At 40.6% G+C, this 22,976-nt stretch overlaps 1 protein-coding gene across 7 annotated transcripts in view; it reads left to right on the top strand.

Annotated features, from left to right (window-relative positions):
- The first annotated feature begins 758 nt into the window (after nucleotides 1–758).
- Nucleotides 759–22,976, top strand: part of cep162 (centrosomal protein 162) — a 68,040-nt gene continuing 45,822 nt past the window's right edge. For 2 of the 7 annotated variants that reach the window (XR_010094964.1, XM_063485000.1), the window contains exons 1-8: nucleotides 759–920; nucleotides 3,308–3,398; nucleotides 3,790–3,907; nucleotides 5,961–6,083; nucleotides 16,651–16,828; nucleotides 19,551–19,636; nucleotides 19,708–19,769; nucleotides 20,167–20,197. Coding sequence is in view for 6 of the 7 variants with exons in the window: in XM_063485000.1 (XP_063341070.1) it covers nucleotides 3,333–3,398; nucleotides 3,790–3,907; nucleotides 5,961–6,083; nucleotides 16,651–16,828; nucleotides 19,551–19,636; nucleotides 19,708–19,769; nucleotides 20,167–20,197 (664 nt within the window). In the remaining variant the exon portion in view is untranslated. Of the gene's footprint in view, nucleotides 921–969; nucleotides 1,086–3,307; nucleotides 3,399–3,789; nucleotides 3,908–5,960; nucleotides 6,084–16,650; nucleotides 16,829–19,550; nucleotides 19,637–19,707; nucleotides 19,770–20,166; nucleotides 20,198–22,976 lie in introns of those variants that run through there. The other 5 variants (XM_063484997.1, XM_063484995.1, XM_063484998.2 and 2 more) reach the window with 4 other exon arrangements.

Genomic DNA, 22,976 nt, shown 5'->3' with positions numbered 1-22,976 from the left:
GTTGCGTCAGGGTAAGTCATTTAAGACAACAAACAGAGGAGACTGTCGCTACCCGATCGGTACCCCGCATGCGCAAGTCTTACGTCACTTCCTCTCTTTGCCAACATTGCGACATTCAATATATTTGAATGATACGGTTAGCGCCCAGTTAGCTCCTAGCATTTCTCAACAGCTCTGCCTCCTTTTCGACTACCGGGATATTTAAACAATGGATAATCCGTATACAAACAAATTCATGCTTTTCTCCTCAACAGAGAGCGTTCCCCGATTGAACAACAGCGCCGTAAAATAAGAAGAATGGCGCCTAATTACAGAGTTAATAATACAGACTTTGTAATATCTCACGTGTAGCTTCATCAGCCAGATGAAGTTTTTACTGACAATTGACAGTGATAGTGGACATCATCATCACTATTCCAACAATCCTCTCCACACAGACAAGCATAAACACACTCGACTATCACTAAATCAAATTTAATACACGATTGTAATGGCGCTAATTCAGTTTACAATAGGGTTCATTCGCTCGGTCAGCAGGTGGCAGTATCCTCTTACACTGGGGAGTAAACTGCCATTAAACGAACAGAAGAAGAAGAAAACCCCTGCACATGCGCGGTACGGATCGGGTAGACCCGATTTGTACGGTCCGACTTTGCACATGCGCAGTAAGGATCGGGGAGTCCTGATCCGTAACTATCTTTTTATTTTTCGTTTTTGTCTACATTATATTGAAATATTTCATTATTGGAAACATTTTAAGAGATACTTATTATTCTTAACATCTTAACAGATACTCTGACCCGTAACTATCGTAAAACGCTTCGACCGGAAGTAGACACCTTTCGCGCATGCGGGGTACCGATCGGGTTTCCGGTACGGATCGGGTAGTGACAGAGACGTTTCAACAAGTGTTCCTCTGAGTAAGTCCATTGTGTTATGTGAGTTGTGCTGATACAAGAGCGACACATCTAAGCTACTCAAGATGCAGCAGATGCAGTAGGGAAACAGCTCTTCTCTTTAGCCAGCTAACGTTACAAGATAAACTGCGGCTGTAGTTGGCTTTAAGGCACCCGAAAATACCGGAAGTAAGTTAGTTCATTTTCAAAATAAAAACCAGTCACAAAGTATCAGAATCAGAATTTATTTATCCCCAAAGGGCAATTAACAAACAACAGAGCAGCATAACGTTGTAGATAAGGACAATAAGAACAGGCAATAAAAATGAAGTATTAAACTCATTTGCTGAAACGATTTTTTACAAAACACTAACAAATGTAGACATTATTAGATATAATTAAGTTCAATGAGAATGATCGTATTATATAATTATAGTTTTTAATGGACGGGCTGGGGTCGAGCTTTATTATGGTAGGGGTGATCGGAAGTGACCGTTTCATCGTGCGACGTTGTCTTGCAGGCTGTGTTGTGGTGTGTCGCTATGGTAATTTAGCATGCAGCACGTTTTGCTGAAATGTTTGACCTTTGTAACGTTTAGTTCGCACACCAAAAGTAAAAAAGGTCAAATATTTCAGCGAAATAAGCGCCAAGCAGTGTTTTTCCACCACAGATTGTAAGATACGTGCGAGTATTTTAGAATCTGCTGTCGAAAAACACTCGATGGTACTCGTAGAGACCAAGGTTAAGGTTACTTTATTTATACCCACAGGTAGATTTGCTTTACAGAAAAATCCCTTCACAAACACACATACCTAATGAAACCTGACAAAACACATATGTAGTAATGAAACAATATGAATCAGACGAGCCAAGGCAAATGTTGAAGGCAAATAAGTGTGAAAGCCGCAAATATTTGACTATTTGTGTTGTTAATAAGCGTAATGATGGTTTGACGTTATACTTGTGTTACAGTGAAGAAAAGATTGACCTGATATGCGAGTGAGTCTTCTCACTTCATATTTGGATCATTCTGAGCCTGCCATCGAAAATGTTGTCAAAGTTAATATGAAAAATCTGTTTTATTTAATAAGGTAATCATAACTCAAATTACTCAGTTCAGTCGTCATTAGCAGCATGGTTTGCTCAGTTGCCATGGCGATAATTCAGGTGTGAAATGGCCATAAGAGATCTCTCCATGACAACTGAGCAAACTCCATCTATGGTTGAAGACTTTGCTTTGTCATCATTAAGTGTTTTTAGGACCTAGTAAAGACCCATTCACAGTCAAAGTGTGGACTGGGTTTCTCTCAAATGTGATGCAAAAAACATGAAACACCACAGTGTTTCACTCATTAAAGTAATGGTAGTTTTGGGTGTTTGGACAGAACGTTATGTTTTCTAATACGTAATCTGACTGCTAATGGTTTCTGCATGTACTATACTAACAGCACAGCGTGTCATATTTTCTAGTAGGTGTATTCCTTATCAGTCTCCACTATAGCCAAGGCAGTAACTTTTTAAAGAAAAAAAAATCACCCTAAATAGTAACAGAAATGCTGTCTTGAAATATTTTGTCTGAAAATTCTGGTTTAAAACAGTTTAGAAATAATTGTTGTCTCTATAAGACACGACTTAGAATTTATACAACCAACTGAACGATGTTCCATTTCACTGCGTTCTTCCAATCTTGATATTTCATGCAGTGAAACAGTGTCGAAGCAAGATGAGCCAGCGAAAATGATATTGCCTTTCACAAAGTGCTTACTGTGGGTTGACAGGTGCTTTGAAGTTTATTTGGATGGACAGGAAAGTTTATTTTGTTGAGGTAGGACGCTGATTTTGGATGGTTTTGACTCTTGTGAACACATTTTTAAAAGGAACATGCTTAAGTTGTTTGTTGGGTTCTTGTGGGCACTGCATTCTCCTTGAACATTTGGCCATGGTCAGGCAGTTTGGTTACAACTGTTCTGTGTTTTTCAAATGTGATGAAAACATGTGACATCCATACGTCCACTCAGCCCTTGCGTGCTTTGTGCACTTGGGGTAACGTTAGTAGTTGTGAACAGACCTGAAGTGAATTACACTGATGTGCTTCTGAAAAGGCTTTCTGCTCCTGTTAAATGAAAACCTGAAATCTTGAAAGGACATGATAACATTAGTGTTTGGATGAGTCATAGGGTGAATTGTTTCAAGCCCTTCCCGGGCCAAAAAGCTAGTTATCTCACATATTTCATACACTATTCTGATTCTAATTTCAATATGAATTCACTGCATATTCATTTGAATGATGCAACAAAACAGAAATAGCATTCTGTGAATGGCATATTGACTCTTTGTAACTGAGTATTAAGTAGGTGACGGTGATGCTTCTCATAATGTTCATGTTTTATTGTATGTTGTTCTTTCCTAGTTTCCTGCTGGTGGATGAGGTGAGCATGATTATGTCTCGCAGACTAACCAAAGAAGAGCTGGATGCACAGTTCGAGCAGTTCTTAAAAGAGGTAATGCAACATTAATGCGTCTGTGCTGATGTTTGTAAATCATCATCACACTATCAATTACCCGTATAAAGTCTTTCATTCATTTGATTCTGATCTGATTCATCAAAATCTAAATGGGTCACTTATTATTTTGGGTGGTGGGTTTTTCATCTATGAGCCCTCTACAGTCAGCGCCCCCTTAGAGCACTGACTGCATGTGAACTGTGCTAGTACTGAAAGGCTAATATCAGGAGTAAGTGATTTTACTGAGAAGTGTTCGTATCTCAGCCAAACAGAGGGAGCTCTTTGTGTATGTAATATCAAAAATGTCACCGTGATCAGTGGTCCCTTCATATCAGCAATAAAAATCCCAGGAAACCACAGTTTTGTCTTAAGGGCATCTCTTTGTCAGTCTGTTTCAGATGACTCTGTGGATTTAGGTGGTCCTGACAAGCAGCCACACTCTAAAAGCAACCAGAAACCAACAGTGAGGCAAGATGAGGCACTCAGTGGTGGAGGTTCAGCAGCAGGTAATAATGATAAAACATCCAGCACATACACATGTGAGACATTAGCTTTATTGTAGATCACTCTCTCCTCTCTCTTTGTTTGTGGGTTTTTTTCTTATATGCAGAAGTCTGTAAATAAAAACGTGAATTAGGCTGCGTCTACACTAATCTGGATACATTTGAAAATGCTGTTTTTGTCTAAAAACGCTCCGTGTCCACAAGAGCCGAAGAGTTTTTCATCCACAATGAAACGACTAAAAACGCCTACGTTCCAGTCCTGCGCATGCGTGAAACGTAAGACGATTCGACCTGCCTCATTTCTGTCTGCTGTTTATTTACTTTCCGGCTCTTTGAAACTTCGCAGCAAAATGTCGAGGAAAAGCACAGAGTTTTTTACATGGACTAACAATGAGGTGGAGTTGTTGCTGCGAGTAACACAAGAGTACAAAGTTGAAAAGCGAGCGAGAATATAGACTGGGAGACGTACCAAAACAAATACGCCGAAATTAACATTTGGTCCTCTTTGAAGAAAAGCTATGGGGAGCATGTACGAACAGATAGTCATCTTTAATAGGGCTGTGAAAAATGGGAAAAGACTAAACAAGTGCTCCACCATGCCGTCCGTCATCTTAGTTGACTTGGTCACATGACTGCATCGTGTGACTAAAATGCCTTATCGTTTTTCGAAAGCCTCTGTTTTCACAATCCACACTGCGACGCAAAAACTGAGTTTTCAAATTTATGGGGAAGATGCCAAACCTCCCTCCTCCTGCTCATGTGCAGTGCTGCTGCGTGTTGTTCTAAAGTGCATTTACAACACGGGAGGGCATGGTGCTGCTGCCAGAGAGCAGCAGGTGCCAGCACGGCCCCTCCCCAGAACCCTCAGTGTCTACATGCATTTAAAACTCAGAGGTGGGCGCCAGAGGTGAGGTTGAATACACAGACCGTCCTCTGGACGCCATGTAGCGTGCCCACCCTCAAGGCCCTATAATGTATGTGTTATGAGAGTGTGAGTAATGTGGATGTCTGTGGATTCTGTAAGGATGAAACCTCCCTGCCAGTTTTCTGAGCTTTACCCTGAGATTCTGGCGTTTCTAGCAAAATACATTTATATTTAAAGAACTATTTTTTAAACCCAGCCCTATTTATTGTGGCTTTCAAATGCATTTTGTGAGTAATTGAGTTTGTTTTGACTTTTTCATTGCAGTTATTTTAGAATTGTAGCTTCTTTTAATCGCATGTTTTTATTATTGCATAAACCACAAGAATGTATTTGTTAGCAGTCGGGAACATGTTTTACTGTTTACACATATTTGTGTCTCTGGTAGAAACCAGAAAGCAGCCACTCGTCAAACTAAAAAAATAACAACAATAATAAATGAATACATCTTAACAACACATTTATACTGTTTACTATAAAATGTTATACATAAGAAAACATAAACAGGAACTTTTCAGACTAGAGCTAATATTGAATTTAAATGTGCTCTAATCTTGGGTTGCTTTCCAGCTAAATGACAGTAAACTGTGTTTGAATAACTATTTATTTTTTGTACGTTGTCCTCACTTCACCCATTCGCACCAGCACTTTCTTCTATGTTTTAGTGCTTTCTGTCTAACAGTCACACACATTCATACTCTGACGGCTGCATCAGAGAGCAACGTGGCCTCAGTATGTTGCTCAGGATACCTTTCGGTCAGTAGAGGACCTTCTGAGCTACAGCCACCCTGATTAGGTTATTCAAGTGATGATAGGACCTTACTGCACATGTTAATGTTGGTGTCATCCTATAATATGAGACAGTGAGAAATGTTTCAACAGCACCTAAAACCTGATACAGGCTAAGCAGAAAAAATTTAAATGATCTGATGAAGACAGTCAGTGAGCTGATGCATACACTAGGTGGCAGCGTGGGCCTTTTGTTAAGCCAATAATATCGTTTCTATTATGGTGACTGTGTCTGATGTGTTGTACACTTGTTAACAGTGTGTATGTGAAGGTTGGGTCCCAGCTGGTGGATCTATTGTTGCTTTTCCTAATTTGTTTAGATTGAGATATTTTTATTTCTGTCAGCACGGTTGGAATCTCAGATTTCTTTAAGGAAGTCTGAGTCTATTCAAGAGGAGGATGAGGAGGCAGAAGGTATTCACTCAAAGGAGGAAGACCTCGTCTTGAGAGACAACAAAGACACAGAGGGTGAGTCCTTGAACACACAGACGAACCAGCGAGAGCGATATGTGAAGGTATTTAAAAAGCAAACAACAGAGGAGCATGCAGAAAACTATGCTTAAATAAAGTTTTTATAAAAGAAAGAAAATCAATAATAGGTTCAAACGGAAGGAAGAACCGAGAAGAAAAATATCCGATGAAGAACAGAAACAGATGTTCAAATTCGTGAGACTACCAGTTTATTTGGGAGGCTCCAGAAATGTACCGGCAGCTAAGTTAATAAAGTGTTACAGAAATTCATGTTTGGAGAAATTGTGCTAGCGCTCCGATTTTCCTACATCTTCTTATTCATATAAATGATGAAAAAAAGCATTTTTCATCTTTTATTATGTAACCAGGATGGCAATGGTGCAAAACATTTTTTTGAGCAGATTATTGAAATCAAAGCTTAAACTGAAACAGGCTGTTTTACAGCTGATCTAAGGTTTAGGACCACCCCTCCAAAAAAACCCCAAACAGAAATCAAAGTTCCAAACATGAGGGAGGCGGCAAGATGGCGAACTAAGAGGCTGTCCTTAACTTAGCTCTGGTGCAAGGTACCTCTTATCCCTCCTTTTTCGACGCTTTGTTCCCTCAAAAATCTTACGCTGACTTTACAAAGATGCCAAAAGAACAGAAGAAGGACAAAAGAGAAACCAAGTCTTCCCAGAATGATAAGATACAAGATTTGGCTTCAGCTGCGGATGACCACGACTACTGCCTTTCAGACATGGAGTTTGAAAGTGGCGGAGGGGAAAAAAGAAATCTGGAGGAAATGAATGACTTGCTTCTCTCGACTCCGTCTAAAGGTGATCATCCGAGAAAGATTGCTAGTCCCAGTCCCACAGCGAGCGACATACTGGCAGCTATTCAAGCTCTCCACGTGAGATTTGATAAACAAGATGACAAAATGGCGACATTAACAACAAACTATCGGAGAATGCCTCGTTGATTGCCAGTCTTGCTGAGTCCATTGAGTTCAATGCAGCTGAAGTCCGTGATTGTAAAGATAAAATTGCGGGTTTGGAGAAGGAAGCCTCAACCTTACGGAGAGAAGTTGACGATCTCAAAGAAAAGGCAAGAGAACGAGACCGGTATTCACGAAGATGGAATCTAAGGATTAAAGGGATGAAAGAAGGCGTGAGCGAAGATATCAGAAAAGAGGTGATCAAGATTCTCGCCAAGATCGCCCCAGAATGGTCGGATAATATGGAGTACATCGTCGACACTGTGCATCGGATTGGAAGAAAAGAAGAGGGCAGAAATCGCCAAGTCATAATTCAGTTTACAAAGCGCTTACACCGAGATGGAATATGGAAGATGTCCAAAAATGCTCAGATTTGTGAGAGGGAAAAAATCCGTTTTGCCGAGGATTTGACGAAGGAGGATCATCTGGAAAGGGAGAAAGTTTGGCCGAAAATTTTACAAGCCAGAAATGCAGGGGAGAAGGCTTACTACAGAGGAGCTGTCGGCTATATTAACGGCCGTCGCGTTCTGGCGGATGGCTGAAAACTGTTCACTTTTACTTGTTCTCTGAACTCTACCTAAAGAGGGACGCTTGACAGTTTTGAATGGGATGGGAGGTGCCGGCACCGCTCTTCTTTCACCTTTCCCTAAACAGGAAAGTAAACTGAAAATTCTCTTTTTGTATATAGTCAAGTTTGATATTATTAATATTTTGAACTCTGTTTTTGTTTATTTTTAATGCTACGCACGTGTTTATCCTTTGTGTCGTTGAATGTTAGAGGTCTCAGGGATAATGTTAAAAGAAAAGCAATGTTTATGTTTATCAAAGGGCTAAAAGCGAATTGTGCCTTACTACAAGAAACTCATTCAAGTGACGCTGATGCCACCTTCTGGTCAAATCAGTGGGGTGAAAAAATCCTCTTCAGCCACGGATCCAACCACTCTGCTGGAGTAGCTCTCTGTTTCTGCCGATGTCCAGGGAAGGTCGTGACTTTTCAGGCTGATGTTTCAGGACACTGGCTGGCAGTTGTATTGAATATTGATGGTTCATTTGTGATTCTAGTAAATGTTTATGGATACTCCTCTGTTACTCTAAATAAGCTTATGCTGGAAAAAATAACAGATGTCCTTTCCGAGTATAAACTCTTATACCACACAGACCATGTATTACTAGGAGGTGACTTTAATCTTGTTCCAAATGAATGGCAGGATAGAAACCCTCCTAGATACAATGTTAATCAGTGGAATCCAACTCTAACAAAGTTCATTGATTCAAACAATTTAAGTGACATATGGAGAGAGAAAAACCCTGGAGTTACTCAATTCTCTTGGATTAAACCAAATGGAAATAATATGTCCAGATTAGATCTGTGGTTGGGCTCGTCTGTACTATATAGATATGTTTCACATGTGTCTATCTCAGCAGCCCCGCTGACAGATCACAGTACTATTACTCTTAAACTTAACCCTGAAAATAAAACACAATTTAAAAAAGATTACTGGAAATTTAATGCAGATCTGTTAATTGATGATGGGTATGTTAAGATGGTTAAAGATCTCATCCATAAAATTTACAATGATGGAACAATTGGTACTTACACACACAGATGGGAATTTTTTAAATTTAAAGTTAGAGAATTTTCAATTACGTTTAGTAAAATGAAAAGTAGACAACAAAAGGAGTTTGAAAGTAAATTACTTTACAATATAAATAACTATTGTAATAGACAGTTTATGTCAGAGGCTGATAAGAAATCTCTTTTGTCTTTACAGGCTCAATTAGATGATTTATACAAGAAAAAGGCTCATGGAGCATACATTAGAGCTCGTGCAAAATGGATAGAAGAAGGTGAAAAAAGTACTTCATATTTCTACAATCTGGAGAAACGGAGGCAAGAGAAGAAATCTATTAATACCTTAATTGTAAATGGGGAAGAATACACAAATCATAAGACTATAGCAGAAGAAATACATAAGTTTTATTCAAATTTATACTCATCTAAATATTTAACTACTGATTCAATTACCTTTTTTGATCAGATTGAACCTTATATTCCAAAAATCGATTCTGTATTCAGAGAAATTTGTGATTCTGACATATCACTGGATGACTTAGATCAAGCCTTAAACAAACTGAAAATGGACAAAGCTCCTGGTCAGGACGGCTTGACTGTCATCTTTTATAAATTCTTTTGGAAAGAAATAAAAGAATTTTTCTTCAAAACTATCAGGGAAATCATTAGTAATGAATCATTAGCAACAACAATGAAACAGGGTCTTATCTCCCTTATTCCCAAACCTGGTAAAGATAAAAGATTAATCGATAATCTACGTCCAATTACTCTATTGAATACAGATTATAAAATTCTTGCTCATGTCATTGCAAACAGATTAAAGGACGGCTTAGATCAGATTATTAGTGAAACACAATCTGGGTTCCTTAAGAATCGTTCTATCCACAATAATATTAGATTAGTTTTAGATCTACTGGATTATAATCACTTAATTGAAGATGATGGTGTGATTCTTTTTTTAGACTTTTATAAAGCATTTGATACGGTCGAACATCCTTTCATTTTAAAAGCTTTACAGTATTTTGGTTTTGGTAAAAAATTCATAGATTTAATTTCTTTGTTATACTCTGATATCAATAGTTCTATTTCTTTACCTTTTGGAACGTCTAAACGATTTAAAATTAGTCGAGGAATCCGTCAGGGGTGTCCAGCTTCTCCGTTACTTTTCATTATTGTAACAGAACTTTTAGCTATTTTCATGAAACACAATCCAAATATTCAACCACTGAACTTGATGGGAGCCCCATTGATCATAAGTCAATTAGCAGATGATACTACACTGTTTTTAAAGAACATGTCACAGGTTCCTCTCGCACTGAATGAAATTTCACTATTTTCAAAGGCCTCTGGTTTGTACCTGAATATTAGAAAATGTGAATTATTAACTATTCATGATTGTAAACCCAGTATCTCTCTTAACATAGCTGTTAAAACTGAAAATAAATATTTGGGTATTATAATCTCAAAGAATACAAATAATAGAGAAAATCTAAATTTTGACCATATTACCTATAAATCTAAAAAGATCCTAATCAGCTGGTTACAAAGAGACCTCTCCATCTTTGGACGCATCTTACTTACCAAAACAGAAGGTATCTCTCGACTGATTTATCCATCACAATGTTTGTATGTTTCCAATAGACTAATCAATAATATAAATCAAATTAACTTTAATTACATTTGGAGAAACAAGCAACATTATATTAGGAAGAATGATGTAGTGAAGTCATTTGAAGAAGGAGGTTTGAATGTGATTGATTTTGAAGCAATGGATGGTTCCATCAAACTCAAATGGTTGCAGTCTTGCATAAATAACTCAAACAATATTTGGTTTTATTTCCCCAAAGTAATTTTCGAGAAGCTTGGTGGCATTGAATTTCTCTTAAAATGTGACTTTGAAATTTCCAAATTACCAATTAAATTATCTAATTTTCATAAACAGGTTCTCCAGTACTGGAAAATGATTTACAAGCACAATTTTTCTCCACATACAAATTCAATTTGGAACAACAGATGTATATTGATAAAAAGAAAATCCTTCTTTTATAAGGATTGGATGGATCATGGAATTTGGACGGTTTTACACCTTTTAGACAATGACGGCAATGTATTATCGTTTAATAAATTCATAGAAAATTATGGCTTATCATGTACTCAAAGTAAATTCACTAAAGTTGTGAAAGCCATTCCCCCTGCAATGATTCAGATGGCTAAAGCCAGTTTAACCTATTCTTCCTTTATAATTCGTGAACCGTCCTTAATTATTGATGATCGTCAATTTAAAGGAAAAACATGCAATAATAAATTTTTAAGGACAATTTTAACCAAACAACGCTTTCCTTCTCAACTAAAAAGAAAATATTTGTTTAAAGATTATAATTCTAGGTTTTTGACTAAGTATCTTTTTTTTCCAATTCCACCAAAAGCAAAAGAAATTCACTTTAAAGTTTTAAATGCCATATACCCGTCCAAGGACTATCTTCACAAGAAATTCAATATAGATACGAACACATGCACATTTTGCAACACTGATATTGAGACTACAGAGCACCTTTTTTACTCATGTGAAAGCTCCAGATCTTTTTGGGATGATTTTCAGTACTGGTTAACCTCTAAAAATATTGACTGCCCTTCTCTAACCTTTCAAGTAATTAGATTTGGCCTACAAACAGAAAATAAGAAAATAGAATTTGGGATTAATAACTTATTTATAGTTGCAAAATTTTTCATTCATAAATGTCGCTTCTTGAAAATTACTCCGATCTTTGCTGCTTTTAAAAATGAAGTCTTTTTATTGAAGGCTTCATTAGACAAGTGTAATTTAAATAAAGCTCACACCTTACTTGAATTTTTGATGCTGCTTTTCAACTAATGTAGCTAGACTGTATGTGCGTACTTTTCTTGTTTATTATTATTATTATTTTTCTTTTTTTATTTTATTTTATTTTGTATCTTACTTTATAAGGAAGGTCATTCAATGTAATTGTATCCTGCTTTATATTATCTCTGACCTATAATGTTCCTTTCTTTTGTTCTCTGTTCGATGGCTGCTTTGTTCTTAACCACTTATACTTGTACATTTCTTTTTGATTTGTAAGATATGCGCTGTATTTGTTAACTTGTGCAATTAAAAAAAATAAATAAATAAAAAAATTAAAAAAAAAGTTCCAAACGTGAACTCAGTACAGGGGTGGCGCTGTCACTTGGTGTTTCGCTCGCTTTGTGGTAGAGTATCACTTCCTGTTCCTGCTCAAACACAGTGGTGTTTCTGAGTAGCTTTTCTGCTTAGCAATTTAATTGAAATCTTTTGATACATCCCTTTTTCATAGTATAATCTTAACGTGCTTCATCTGAATCACCCTTTCTGTGTACTCACTACCTAATTTATAGCCAAAGTATTCACTCACTGTCTCTTTACTGTTTCGCTAGCTTAGCTTAGCTCGTAGCCGACTCGTTAGCACCATGGCTACTTCACCTGTCCCTGTTGCACTTTCCTGCTCATTGTGTCAGATGTTTAGTTACTACTCGGCCTCCTTTAGCAGTAATGATACCTGTAACAAATGTAGCATATTTGCAGCTCTGGAGGCCAGGATTACTGAATTGGAGACTCGGCTTCGCACCCTTCATTCACCCGTAGCTAGCCAGGCCCCTGTAGCTGGTGCAGCCGACGATAGCGTAGGCCCCGCTAGCTCTCCCCCGGCAGACCCCAAGCAGCTGGGGAACGAGGGCGGTTGGGTGACGGTGAGGAGGAAGCATAGTCTTAAACAGAAGCCCCAGGTACACCACCAACCTGTTCATGTGTCTAACCGTTTTTCCCCACTCGGCGACACACCCGCCGGGGGTCAAACTCTGGTAATTGGTGATTCTGTTCTCAGACATGTGAAGCTAGAGACACCGGCAACCATAGTCAATTGTCTTCCAGGGGCCAGAGCAGGCGACATTGAGGGAAATTTAAACTGCTGGCTAAGGGTAAACGTAAATACAGTAAGATCATAATTCACGTCGGCAGTAATGACACCCGGTTACGCCAATCGGAGGTCACTAAAATCAATATTGAATCGGTGTGTAACTTTGCCAAAACAATGTCGGACTCTGTAGTTTTCTCTGGTCCCCTCCCCAATCAGACCAGGAGTGACATGTTTAGCCGCATGTTCTCCTTAAATTGCTGGCTGTCTGAGTGGTGTCCCAGAAACGATGTGGGCTTCATAGATAATTGGCAAACCTTCTGGAGGAAACCTGGTCTTGTTAGGAGAGACGGCATCCATCCCACTTTGGATGGAGCAGCTCTCATTTCTAGAAATATGGACCAATTTATTAAACCCCCCAAAATATGACTATCCAGAGTTGGGACCAGGAAGCAGAGTTGCAGTCTTACACGCCTCTCTGCAGCTTCTCTCCTCCTGCTACCCCCCCAAAAACCCATCTCCATTGAGACTGTGTCAGCTCCCAAAAAGACAAAAAACAAACCAAAAACCAGCAACAAACAACTTAAACATAAAAAATCACAAAGAAAGAACAATACAGAATCCACATCTGAACCAAAGAGTAAAACAGTGAAATGTGGATTATTAAATATTAGGTCTCTCTCCTCCAAGTCTCTGTTAGTACATGACTTAATAATTGATCAACAAATCGATTTACTCTGCCTTACAGAAACCTGGTTGCAGCAGGATGATTATGTTAGTTTAAATGAATCAACACCCCCGAGTCATTCTAACTACCAGAAACCTCGAAGCACAGGCCGAGGGGGCGGTGTGGCAGCAATTTTTCACACCAGTCTATTAATTAACGAAAGACCAAGACAGACTTTTAATTCATTTGAAAGCCTGGTGCTTAGCCTTGTCCAACCCAGCTGTAAAACTCAGAAACCAGTCTTACTTGTTATCATCTATCGTCCACCTGGGCCTTACACAGAGTTTCTCTCTGATTTCTCAGACTTTTTATCTGATTTAGTGCTCAGCTCTGATAAAATAATTATTGTGGGTGATTTTAACATCCATGTAGATGCTAAAAATGACAGCCTCAACATTGCATTTAATCTGTTATTAGACTCAATTGGCTTCTCTCAAACTGTAAAAGAACCCACCCACCACTTTAATCACACTCTAGATCTTGTTTTAACATATGGCATAGAAACTGAACATTTAATAGTGTTTCCTGAAAACCCTCTGCTGTCTGATCATTTCCTGATAACATTCACATTTACAATAATTGATTACACAGCAGTGGAGAGTAGACTTTATCACAGTAGATGTCTTTCTGAAAGTGCTGTAACTAAGTTTAAGAATATAATCCACCCACTGTTATCATCTTCAATGCCCTGTACCAACACAGAGCAGAGCAGCTATCTGAACGCTACTCCAACAGAGGTCGATTATCTTGTTAATAATTTTACCTCCTCACTACGTACGACTCTGGATACTGTAGCTCCAGTGAAAACTAAGGCCTCAAATCCGAAGTCCCTGACTCCGTGGTATAATTCTCAAACAAGTAGCCTAAAGCAGATAACTCGTAAGCTGGAGAGGAAATGGCGTGTCACAAATTTAGAGGATCATCATTTAGCCTGGAGAAATAGTTTGTTGCTTTATAAGAAAGCCCTCCGCAAAGCCAGAACATCTTACTATTCGTCACTGATTGAAGAAAATAAGAACAACCCCAGGTTTCTCTTCAGCACTGTAGCCAGGCTGACAAACAGTCAGAGCTCTGTTGAGCCAACCATCCCTTTAACGTTAACTAGTAATGACTTCATGAACTTCTTCAGAAATAAAATTTTTATCATTAGAGAAAAAATTACCAATAATCATCCCACAGATGTAATATTATCTACAGCTACTTTTAGTACCATTGATGTTAAGTTAGACTCTTTTTCTCCAATCGATCTTTCTGAGTTAACTTCAATAATTAATTCCTCCAAACCATCAACGTGTCTTTTAGACCCCATTCCTACAAAACTGCTTAAAGAAGTCCTGCCATTAATTAATTCTTCAATCTTAAATATAATCAATCTATCTCTAATAATCAGCTATGTACCACAGGCCTTCAAGCTGGCTGTAGTTAAACCCTTACTTAAAAAGCAATCTCTAGACGCAGCTGTCTTAGCTAATTATAGGCCAATCTCCAACCTTCCTTTCATATCAAACATCCTTGAAAGAGTAGTTGTCAAACAGCTAACAGATCATCTGCAGAGGAATGGCTTATTTGAAGAGTTTCAGTCAGGTTTCAGAGCTCATCACAGCACAGAAACAGCTTTAGTGAAGGTTACAAATGATCTTCTTATGGCCTCTGACAGTGGACTCATCTCTGTGCTTGTCCTGCTAGACCTCAGTGCAGCGTTCCATACTGTTGATCATAATATCCTATTAGAGCGATTGGAACATGCTGTAGGTATTACAGGTACTGCACTGCAGTGGTTTGTATCATATCTATCTAATAGACTCCAATTTGTTCAAGTAAATGGAGAGTCCTCTTCACACACTGAGGTTAATTATGGAGTTCCACGGGGTTCAGTGCTAGGACCAATTCTGTTTACATTATACATGCTTCCCTTAGGCAGCATCATTAGAAGACATAGCATAAATTTTCACTGCTATGCAGATGATACGCAGCTCTATCTATCCATGAAGCCAGATAACACACCAATTAGTTAAACTGCAGGAATGTCTTAAAGACATAAAGACCTGGATGGCTGCTAACTTTCTGCTTCTTAATTCAGATCAAACTGAGGTTATTGTACTCGGCCCTGAAAATCTTAGAAATATGGTATCTAACCAGATTCCTACTCTGGATGGCATTACCTTGGCCTCCAGTAACACTGTGAGGAACCTTGGAGTCATTTTTGACCAGGACATGTCCTTCAACGCACATATTAAACAAATATGTAAGACTGCTTTCTTCCATTTGTGCAACATCTCTAAAATTAGAAATATCCTGTCTCAGAGTGACGCTGAAAAACTAGTTCATGCATTTATTACTTCCAGGCTGGACTACTGTAATTCTTTATTATCAGGAAGTCCTAAAAACTCGCTGAAAAGTCTTCAGCTAATCCAAAATGCTGCAGCAAGAGTCCTGACAGGGACTAGAAAGAGAGAGCAGATTTCTCCTGTTTTGGCTTCCCTTCATTGGCTTCCTGTTAAATCCAGAATTGAATTCAAAATCCTGCTCCTCACTTACAAGGTCTTAAATAATCAGGCCCCATCTTATCTTAATGACCTTGTAGTACCATATCACCCTATTAGAGCACTTCGCTCTTGCTCTGCAGGCTTACTTGTTGTTCCTAGAGTATTTAAAAGTAGAATGGGAGGCAGAGCCTTCAGTTTTCAGGCCCCTCTTCTGTGGAACCAGCTTCCAGTTTGGATTCAGGAGACAGACACTATCTCTACTTTCAAGATTAGGCTTAAAACTTTCCTTTTTGCTAAAGCATATAGTTAGGGCTGGACCAGGTGACCCTGAATCCTCCCTTAGTTATGCTGCAATAGACGTAGGCTGCCGGGGATTCCCATGATGCATCGAGTTTTTCCTTTCCAGTCACCTTCTCACTCACTATGTGTTAACAGACCTCTCTGCATCGAATCATATCTGTTATTAATCTCTGTCTCTCTTCCACAGCATGTCTTTATCCTGTTTTCCTTCTTTCACCCCAACCAATCACAGCAGATGGCCCCGCCCCTCCCTGAGCCTGGTTCTGCCGGAGGTTTCTTCTTGTTAAAAGGGAGTTTTTCCTTCCCACTGTCGCCAAAGTGCTTGCTCATAGGGGGTCATATGATATGATTGTTGGGTTTTTCTCTGTATTTAATATTGTGCTATCTACTGTACAATATAAAGCGCCTTGAGGCGACTTTTGTTGTGATTTGGCGCTATATAAATTGAATTGAATTGAATACTGAGTAGCTCCACCGTTATTGTCTCTCCCTCAGCTGTTTAAAGCGTCCTCATCTGTCCACCTACATAAAGCACCATACATGAAGCAGTCTTGTGGAGAAGTGTCCCACTTGTGCTGTGTTTAAATGTGTGCGCAGGCTCGGCGACGGTGTCAACTGTGTACATGAGCGCGGTGGGTTTAGACACTCTGGAGGAGGAAGAGGAGAAGGCCAGGTTCTTTGCCCAGCTGGAGGCAGGAGCTTCATCTACTATAGACTACTCCAAGCTGAACAGGGAGCTGGACTCAACAAGTTCTGCCCCTGCAAACAACTACAGGTATGTCAGCAGCTATGCTGTGTTACATCCCCTCAGCACTAGTAAATATTTCACCTCTCTTTATTTTGCCACAGTTAGCTCTTGTGTTTCCATTGTGCACCGTGTTCATTCACCCGCCACTAAAAACTGTTCGAACACAGAGATAGTTCCTGTGCTGGATTTCCTTCTCGCAGTGAGATCTCAAACATGAACAAAAGCTTAACAGAAGACCATCAGAACTTTTCACATCTAAATCAGTTTGTGTACATGAATATGCAGTGTGATTATGGCAGCAGGAGCAGCCATCAACACAAAAGGTTTTCATTGCATTTAGGAAAAAGGGAAATCGTTTCTCAAACTATATATTCAAGCATTTGAAAATCAGTTCAAGTCAGTTATGTGCAGTGTTGGTCAAGTTACTTGAAAAAAGTAATCAGTAACTAATTACTGATTACTTCCCGAAAAAAGTAATCACGTTACTTTACTGATTACTTATTTTCAAAAGTAATTAGTTACTTAGTTACTTTTTAAAACATGATTTATCCCTTAAATAGGTAATAAAACAATAGATCTTTCAGCCCAATTCTACTTTTTCTGCATAATCCATCATATAAAATGTATTTAAATGAAAAAGTCTCTTTAAAACTTTTTAAAACGGGTTTTTTCGCTGTAAAAAGAAGTTTTCTTCCCACGCAGTGAACAGCGGACACTAATGTTTTTGTCACTTTTTACGGAATCAAACTCAAAGTAAGGTCAGTACTTCCACGCTTTAAACGCTGCACGCTCATACTCTCTGCCACACTCGTTATATTATCCATTGTTGATCTGCACACAGCTGTTGCCACAAACGTCGCACTCGCTTACGTCACTGTCATGAGACACTCTGCAAAAAAACACGGTTTTAGTAACGCAGTAACGCAGCCTGCTTATGGGAAAGTAACAGTAATCGAATTACCTTTTTTGCAATAGTAACCCCTTACTTTACTCATTACTCGAAAAAAGTAATCGGATTACACTGCCCATCTCTGGTTATGTGAGAATGACTTTTTGTGGACAGCTGCAGGGAGTCTGTCTTTGAGTCACTTTGGGGATCCACTTTTCAGAGGTGCAAAAGTACAAACCTTTATAAAGTTGCTAGCATTACGTATTAGTCTGATAAAGCTAAGCAAATATTATCACTTAATACAGTTTTAACTGTTTAAGTTAGTAAAGGAATTACAAATAAAATAAATCAATTAAATACCTGTATCTGTTGCTGGTGACAGCTATACTGCATAACTAGTTACTGAATTTTATGGTAGATACTTTTCTCCCCTCTGCGGTTATTTCAGTTAAATTAGGCTTTTTTTCCCTCCTGCCCCGTTCAGCACTGTAGCATCAGAATTTTCATCTGAAGGTCAAAAAGATGCCCAACGGGTTTATTTTTCCAAGTGGACCATTACAGCTTTGCCATACTATTCCACTTGATTGGTCTTTGTTTTATTTTATTTTTTTTACTTTTAAGTTATTACAATGGGAACATACATGACCGGGGGGATCGGAACGGGAAAGACGTAGACGAGGGAAGTTCAAGAAAAAGAGGGGAAGAGGGACAGAGAGAAAAGACAGTAAAAATCAGCTGGATCACCTGCTGGAAGAAAAGAAGAAAACAAGCAAAAAGAGAACAACACAGTAGGCAGAGCACAGCAGCAACCAAGTGTCAGTAACAGGAAATAATAAATACTGAAACTTAATGAGCAGCACGCAGGACTGACAACGCACAATATGTTTAGAGGCAGCAGCCAAGGTGTCTGTGCACACCTGTGTGCGTGAGCGCGCATGTATTCAAAAGGTTTCTCCATGTAACGATCTGATAGTGGGTGTGGAGAGCCATAGCCCCGCCCCCCAAGACATGAAGCAGGCATGGAGGAGATCCAGGCCCCAGACATCTAGAGGCCCCCAGAGTGCGAGAGTCCAAGGAGGACCACCGGGGTCCCCCATCTGGGGCTGAGGAGAGCACCAGACGGGGGGGTCACCCAGCAGCCATGGTGCAGCTATGGGGAGTGAGCCAGTACATACCTGAGCGACCAGCCCCGGACCGATAACCACCAACGCACCGACACACACTTACGTCTCACACTCCCCGAACATACTCTATACCTCAGGTCCAGGTACCATCACCCCCAGAGGGGGAATCCGCCCCCAGACCCAGGAGATGCTACCCTTTGCCCCGGGGTGGAAACAAGTCCCCCGGTCCTGCAGCAGCAGGGAGGCCCCGCAGCCCAGACCCCGACCAGATGGCCAACTCTTCCTCCGGCCCCTAGCCCCCATGCCCCCTATGACGAACAAAGAACGGGGGTGTGAAGACCCCATACCTCTCTACGCCTTCCTCATATGTGGTGTTGCTGCGTGTTGTTCTAAAGTGCATTTAAAACACGGGAAGGCCTGGTGCTTCCTGCCAGAGAGCAGCAGGTGTAAGCACGGCCCCTCCCGAGAACCCTCAATATCTACGTGCATTTAAAATTAAGAGGTGGGCACGGGTGCCGGAGGTGAGGTTAACTACACACACCATCATCTGGACGCCATGTAGCGTGCCCACCCCCAAGGCCCTTAAATGAAGCTTCTGAGTAAGACACATGAGTTAATTTTGGACAGTAGTATAGCACACTAGCTGTGCTTACAGTGTCCCTAGAACAGCTGCTGTTGTGACCTCGAAGCTCAGTGTTGTGATTTCAGTGTAATAAGAAGGATCTCCTCCCTGTAGGAATGTAGAAGAAGCAGAAGAACCAGTGGAGCGAGGTGGCGGTGATGATCACAGCAAGGCCGGAGGGACAGGGACGATCAGTCCAGGTAAGAATAATGAAATCCAGGCCAACTCTGCTGTGTCTGTCTTTGTCTTAATCATGTCTGTCCTCTCTCAGCCTTCACAGGCTACAGCGAGGATTTTGAAGATGACGAGGATGTGAAGGTTCCACTGGAGGAGGTTTGTGCTCAAATCCGTACCTGTTAAAGTTGAAAAATATTAGAAACTTTATCAAAAAGTTCATTTTCCAATGAAAAGCACGAGAAGAGAATACAGTTCAATAGTATATACAGTATAACACTTGAGAAAATCAATGTCGCTGAACACACTTTGTTGATGTATCTACAAAGTTAAAAACGATTGTAAAAAGAAAAAATTAGCTAAACAAACTGGATCTGAGTTAAACTGGACGTTTGTCCAGGGGAGGGACCATATGATTGTTTAACAGTGACCTCAGGACAACAAGTGGATATAATAACAGCTGTGTATAATTAATATTAGTTAATATATCACTTACTGTTCCAAATGAACAGATATCATGTGACTGTGGCACTGTCACACTCTTGTCCTTTTTCAGACGTCAACGACGGCTTCAGTTCTTGCCAGAGGTAAGAGAAACATGACGTTGATGAGGCCAGCACACTGAGATGTGTGTTAATGTCTTCACTGGCAGTGTTCCTAAAATGATGACCTTTAGTTCCCATTAAGCTTTGTGGACAGGCTGTGATCGGCTGAGCTGCTGATCTTTGTGGATTCACACAGCTCAATTTAACATGTCAGCAGATGTTTCATGAGCCATCTTTGCTCATTTCCATTTCTCAGAGTACAGCGGTCCCTCGTTTATTGCGGGAGTTACGTTCTAAAAATGACCCGTGACAGGTGAAATCCACAAAGCAGCCAACTTTATTTTTTACAGTTATTATAGATGTTTTAAGGCTGGAAAAGCCCCTCACTACACACTTTATACTCTTTTCTCAGACAGGCATGAACATTTTCACACTTTTCTCTCCTGTTTAAACTCTCAAAGTTCAAACGTTCAGAGAAAAATAAGTCCAGTATTATAGGACGAAACCAAAGATCAAACCCTGTTTTCAGGTCCAGAACATGAGAATAGAGCAGCTGCCAGAGAATTCAACATTAATGAATCAATGGTACGGAAGTAGAGGAAGCAAGAAGAATGAGGAAAGTTTGACTTATCTGTTTGGTTTCACATAATGCACCTTTGACGTCGGCACTGTTGTGTTTGTTGTCTTCTGCTAGTGAAGATTTATGTAAATTTGACAAGCTGAACGTATTCTGTACTGTACAGGAGACAAGGCACGAGATTGATTGACAATGGTCTACAGCCAATCAGGACGCAGAATAGAATGCGCTTTAAGAAAAAAAACATGCGAAATTGCACCCAAAACAAATCCGGGAAACAGCGAGGCTGAGAAAAGTGAACCGCGATATAGCGAGGGACCACAGTATACTGTATATTGTCTTTATACTACACCGTATACAGTTGATGGAATTCAGTGAATTAATCTAATCACCATCATCTTAAATGCAAATTAGTCGACTGCACTTGATGGAACGCAACGCTGACCATAAGCACCACCGCCCCTGTGCACCAGTCCAATGCAGTGCTTTACTATAAAATCACTACATTTCAGTATTTTCATGCAACATATGAATAACATAAAGTTAGTATATTTTATGTTATTCAACCCAAGATGGGAAGCTCATCTGTAACCGGAAGGTTGCCGGTTCGATCCCTCATCTCTCTCTGTCTTGGTCGTTGTGTCCTTGGGCAAGACACTTCACCTACCGCCTACTGGTGTTGGCCAGAGGGGCCGATGGCGCGATATGGCAGCCTCGCTTCTGTCAGTCTGCCCCAGGGCAGCTGTGGCTACAACTGTAGCTCCACCAGCGTGTGAATGTGAGAGTGAATGAATAGTGGAATTGTAAAGCGCTTTGAGTGTCTCGAAAAGCGCTATATAAATGCAATCCATTATTATTATTATTATCATTATTATTATCATTATTATTATTATTTGTTTTGCAGGATATTTCACAATATGACAATACTTGATATCAAAACATATCTGTGGTGGAATTAAGGCACGGCGGCACCACAGATCGTACTTATGAGCCATTTATTTAGATCCCATCACACCACACACCAACCCCTGAGTTCCCGTGTTTTAACTCGGTGGGCATGATTAAGGATGCCGTGCAGGTGCGTCCGCCCTCCCTGCACAGCACCGCAGACCACGCCCCACCACAATATCATATACAGATCCATGAAAGATGATTACATTACACATAATCTTTAAATCTGCAGTTCATCAAGTGTCACTGAGCCTCTTTTCTTCCTCTTCTGTCCCGTGTTTCTTACTTCTCCTCCATCTCTGACTGAAGTTATCTCAAAATGCAGCGGCTGGATTTTAGCTAGCAGCACACTGCTCGAAAAACTGCACACAAACAGTTCCCTTTCAGTCGATTCACTCGGTACAACACATAAGTATGGGATATCACGCCCTCGCGTGTCCTGGCTGAAGAAACCTTTATTCACGCCTTTAAGGCAGATGACGTGTGATGACACGCGCACGGCCCCGCCCGCACATATAGCCGCTGTCATCACAGTCATCCCTCAGTTCTTACGCTCTTCACCTCGCTGAGAACACCTCTGCTGAGTTGGGCTAGCTAGCTGCTGCTAGTTAGCTCCGTTGTCTGCCAACTTGAACTTAGCTTAACTGCCCCTGTTGGTGTTAGCCTCCACCGCCCAGTTGGTGCGTAGGCTGCCCGCGGAGCGCTATTTTCAAGTTTTTCTTGTGCAGCATTTCGCTTTGCGTTTTGGAATGGACTCCAAACCGAAGCGAGCAAAGCAGAAATCTTCTGTTCGCCCCTGTCCTCAGGGATGCGGTTTCTCTTTGCACGACAGCGACCAGCACGATGCCTGCCCTGTCTGCCTGGGGATCGTCCACGCTAGGAGAGCGTTGACGGAGCCCGAAGCCTGTGCGTTTTGTCGCCAGCTCCGGCGCTCGACCCTGGAAAGACGGGTGACGTTTGTGGAAAGAGTGTTGGGACGCTCGGCTGTCGCACGGCATGACCCTCTCCATTCCGAGTCTGGAGCCCCGGCTTCGTCCGAGTCCGAAGACGAGGATTTTCCGGTCGATGTCCCCGCGATTAGCTGGGCTGACCACATGGAATATGTTGACGGGTTAGCCGATGACGAGCCGGAACCATGCAGGAGCGCTGACGGGCTTCAGCCTGGGTTGAAGCCCGCCAGCGCTCCCCAGGAAGACGATGACGTGCTGGACATCGGCCTGGACATCCATGGTTTGTCGGAGGATGAGCAGGAGAGCTCATTGGCGGCCCAATGTGCCGCCGCTGCTGCGCCGG

Source organism: Pelmatolapia mariae, linkage group LG10_11, assembly GCF_036321145.2.
Source record: "Pelmatolapia mariae isolate MD_Pm_ZW linkage group LG10_11, Pm_UMD_F_2, whole genome shotgun sequence".
NCBI classification, from domain to species: Eukaryota; Metazoa; Chordata; class Actinopteri; order Cichliformes; family Cichlidae; genus Pelmatolapia; species Pelmatolapia mariae.
The sequence above is the reverse complement of the archived record's forward strand: the minus strand, read 5'-3'. Positions and strand labels throughout refer to the sequence as shown.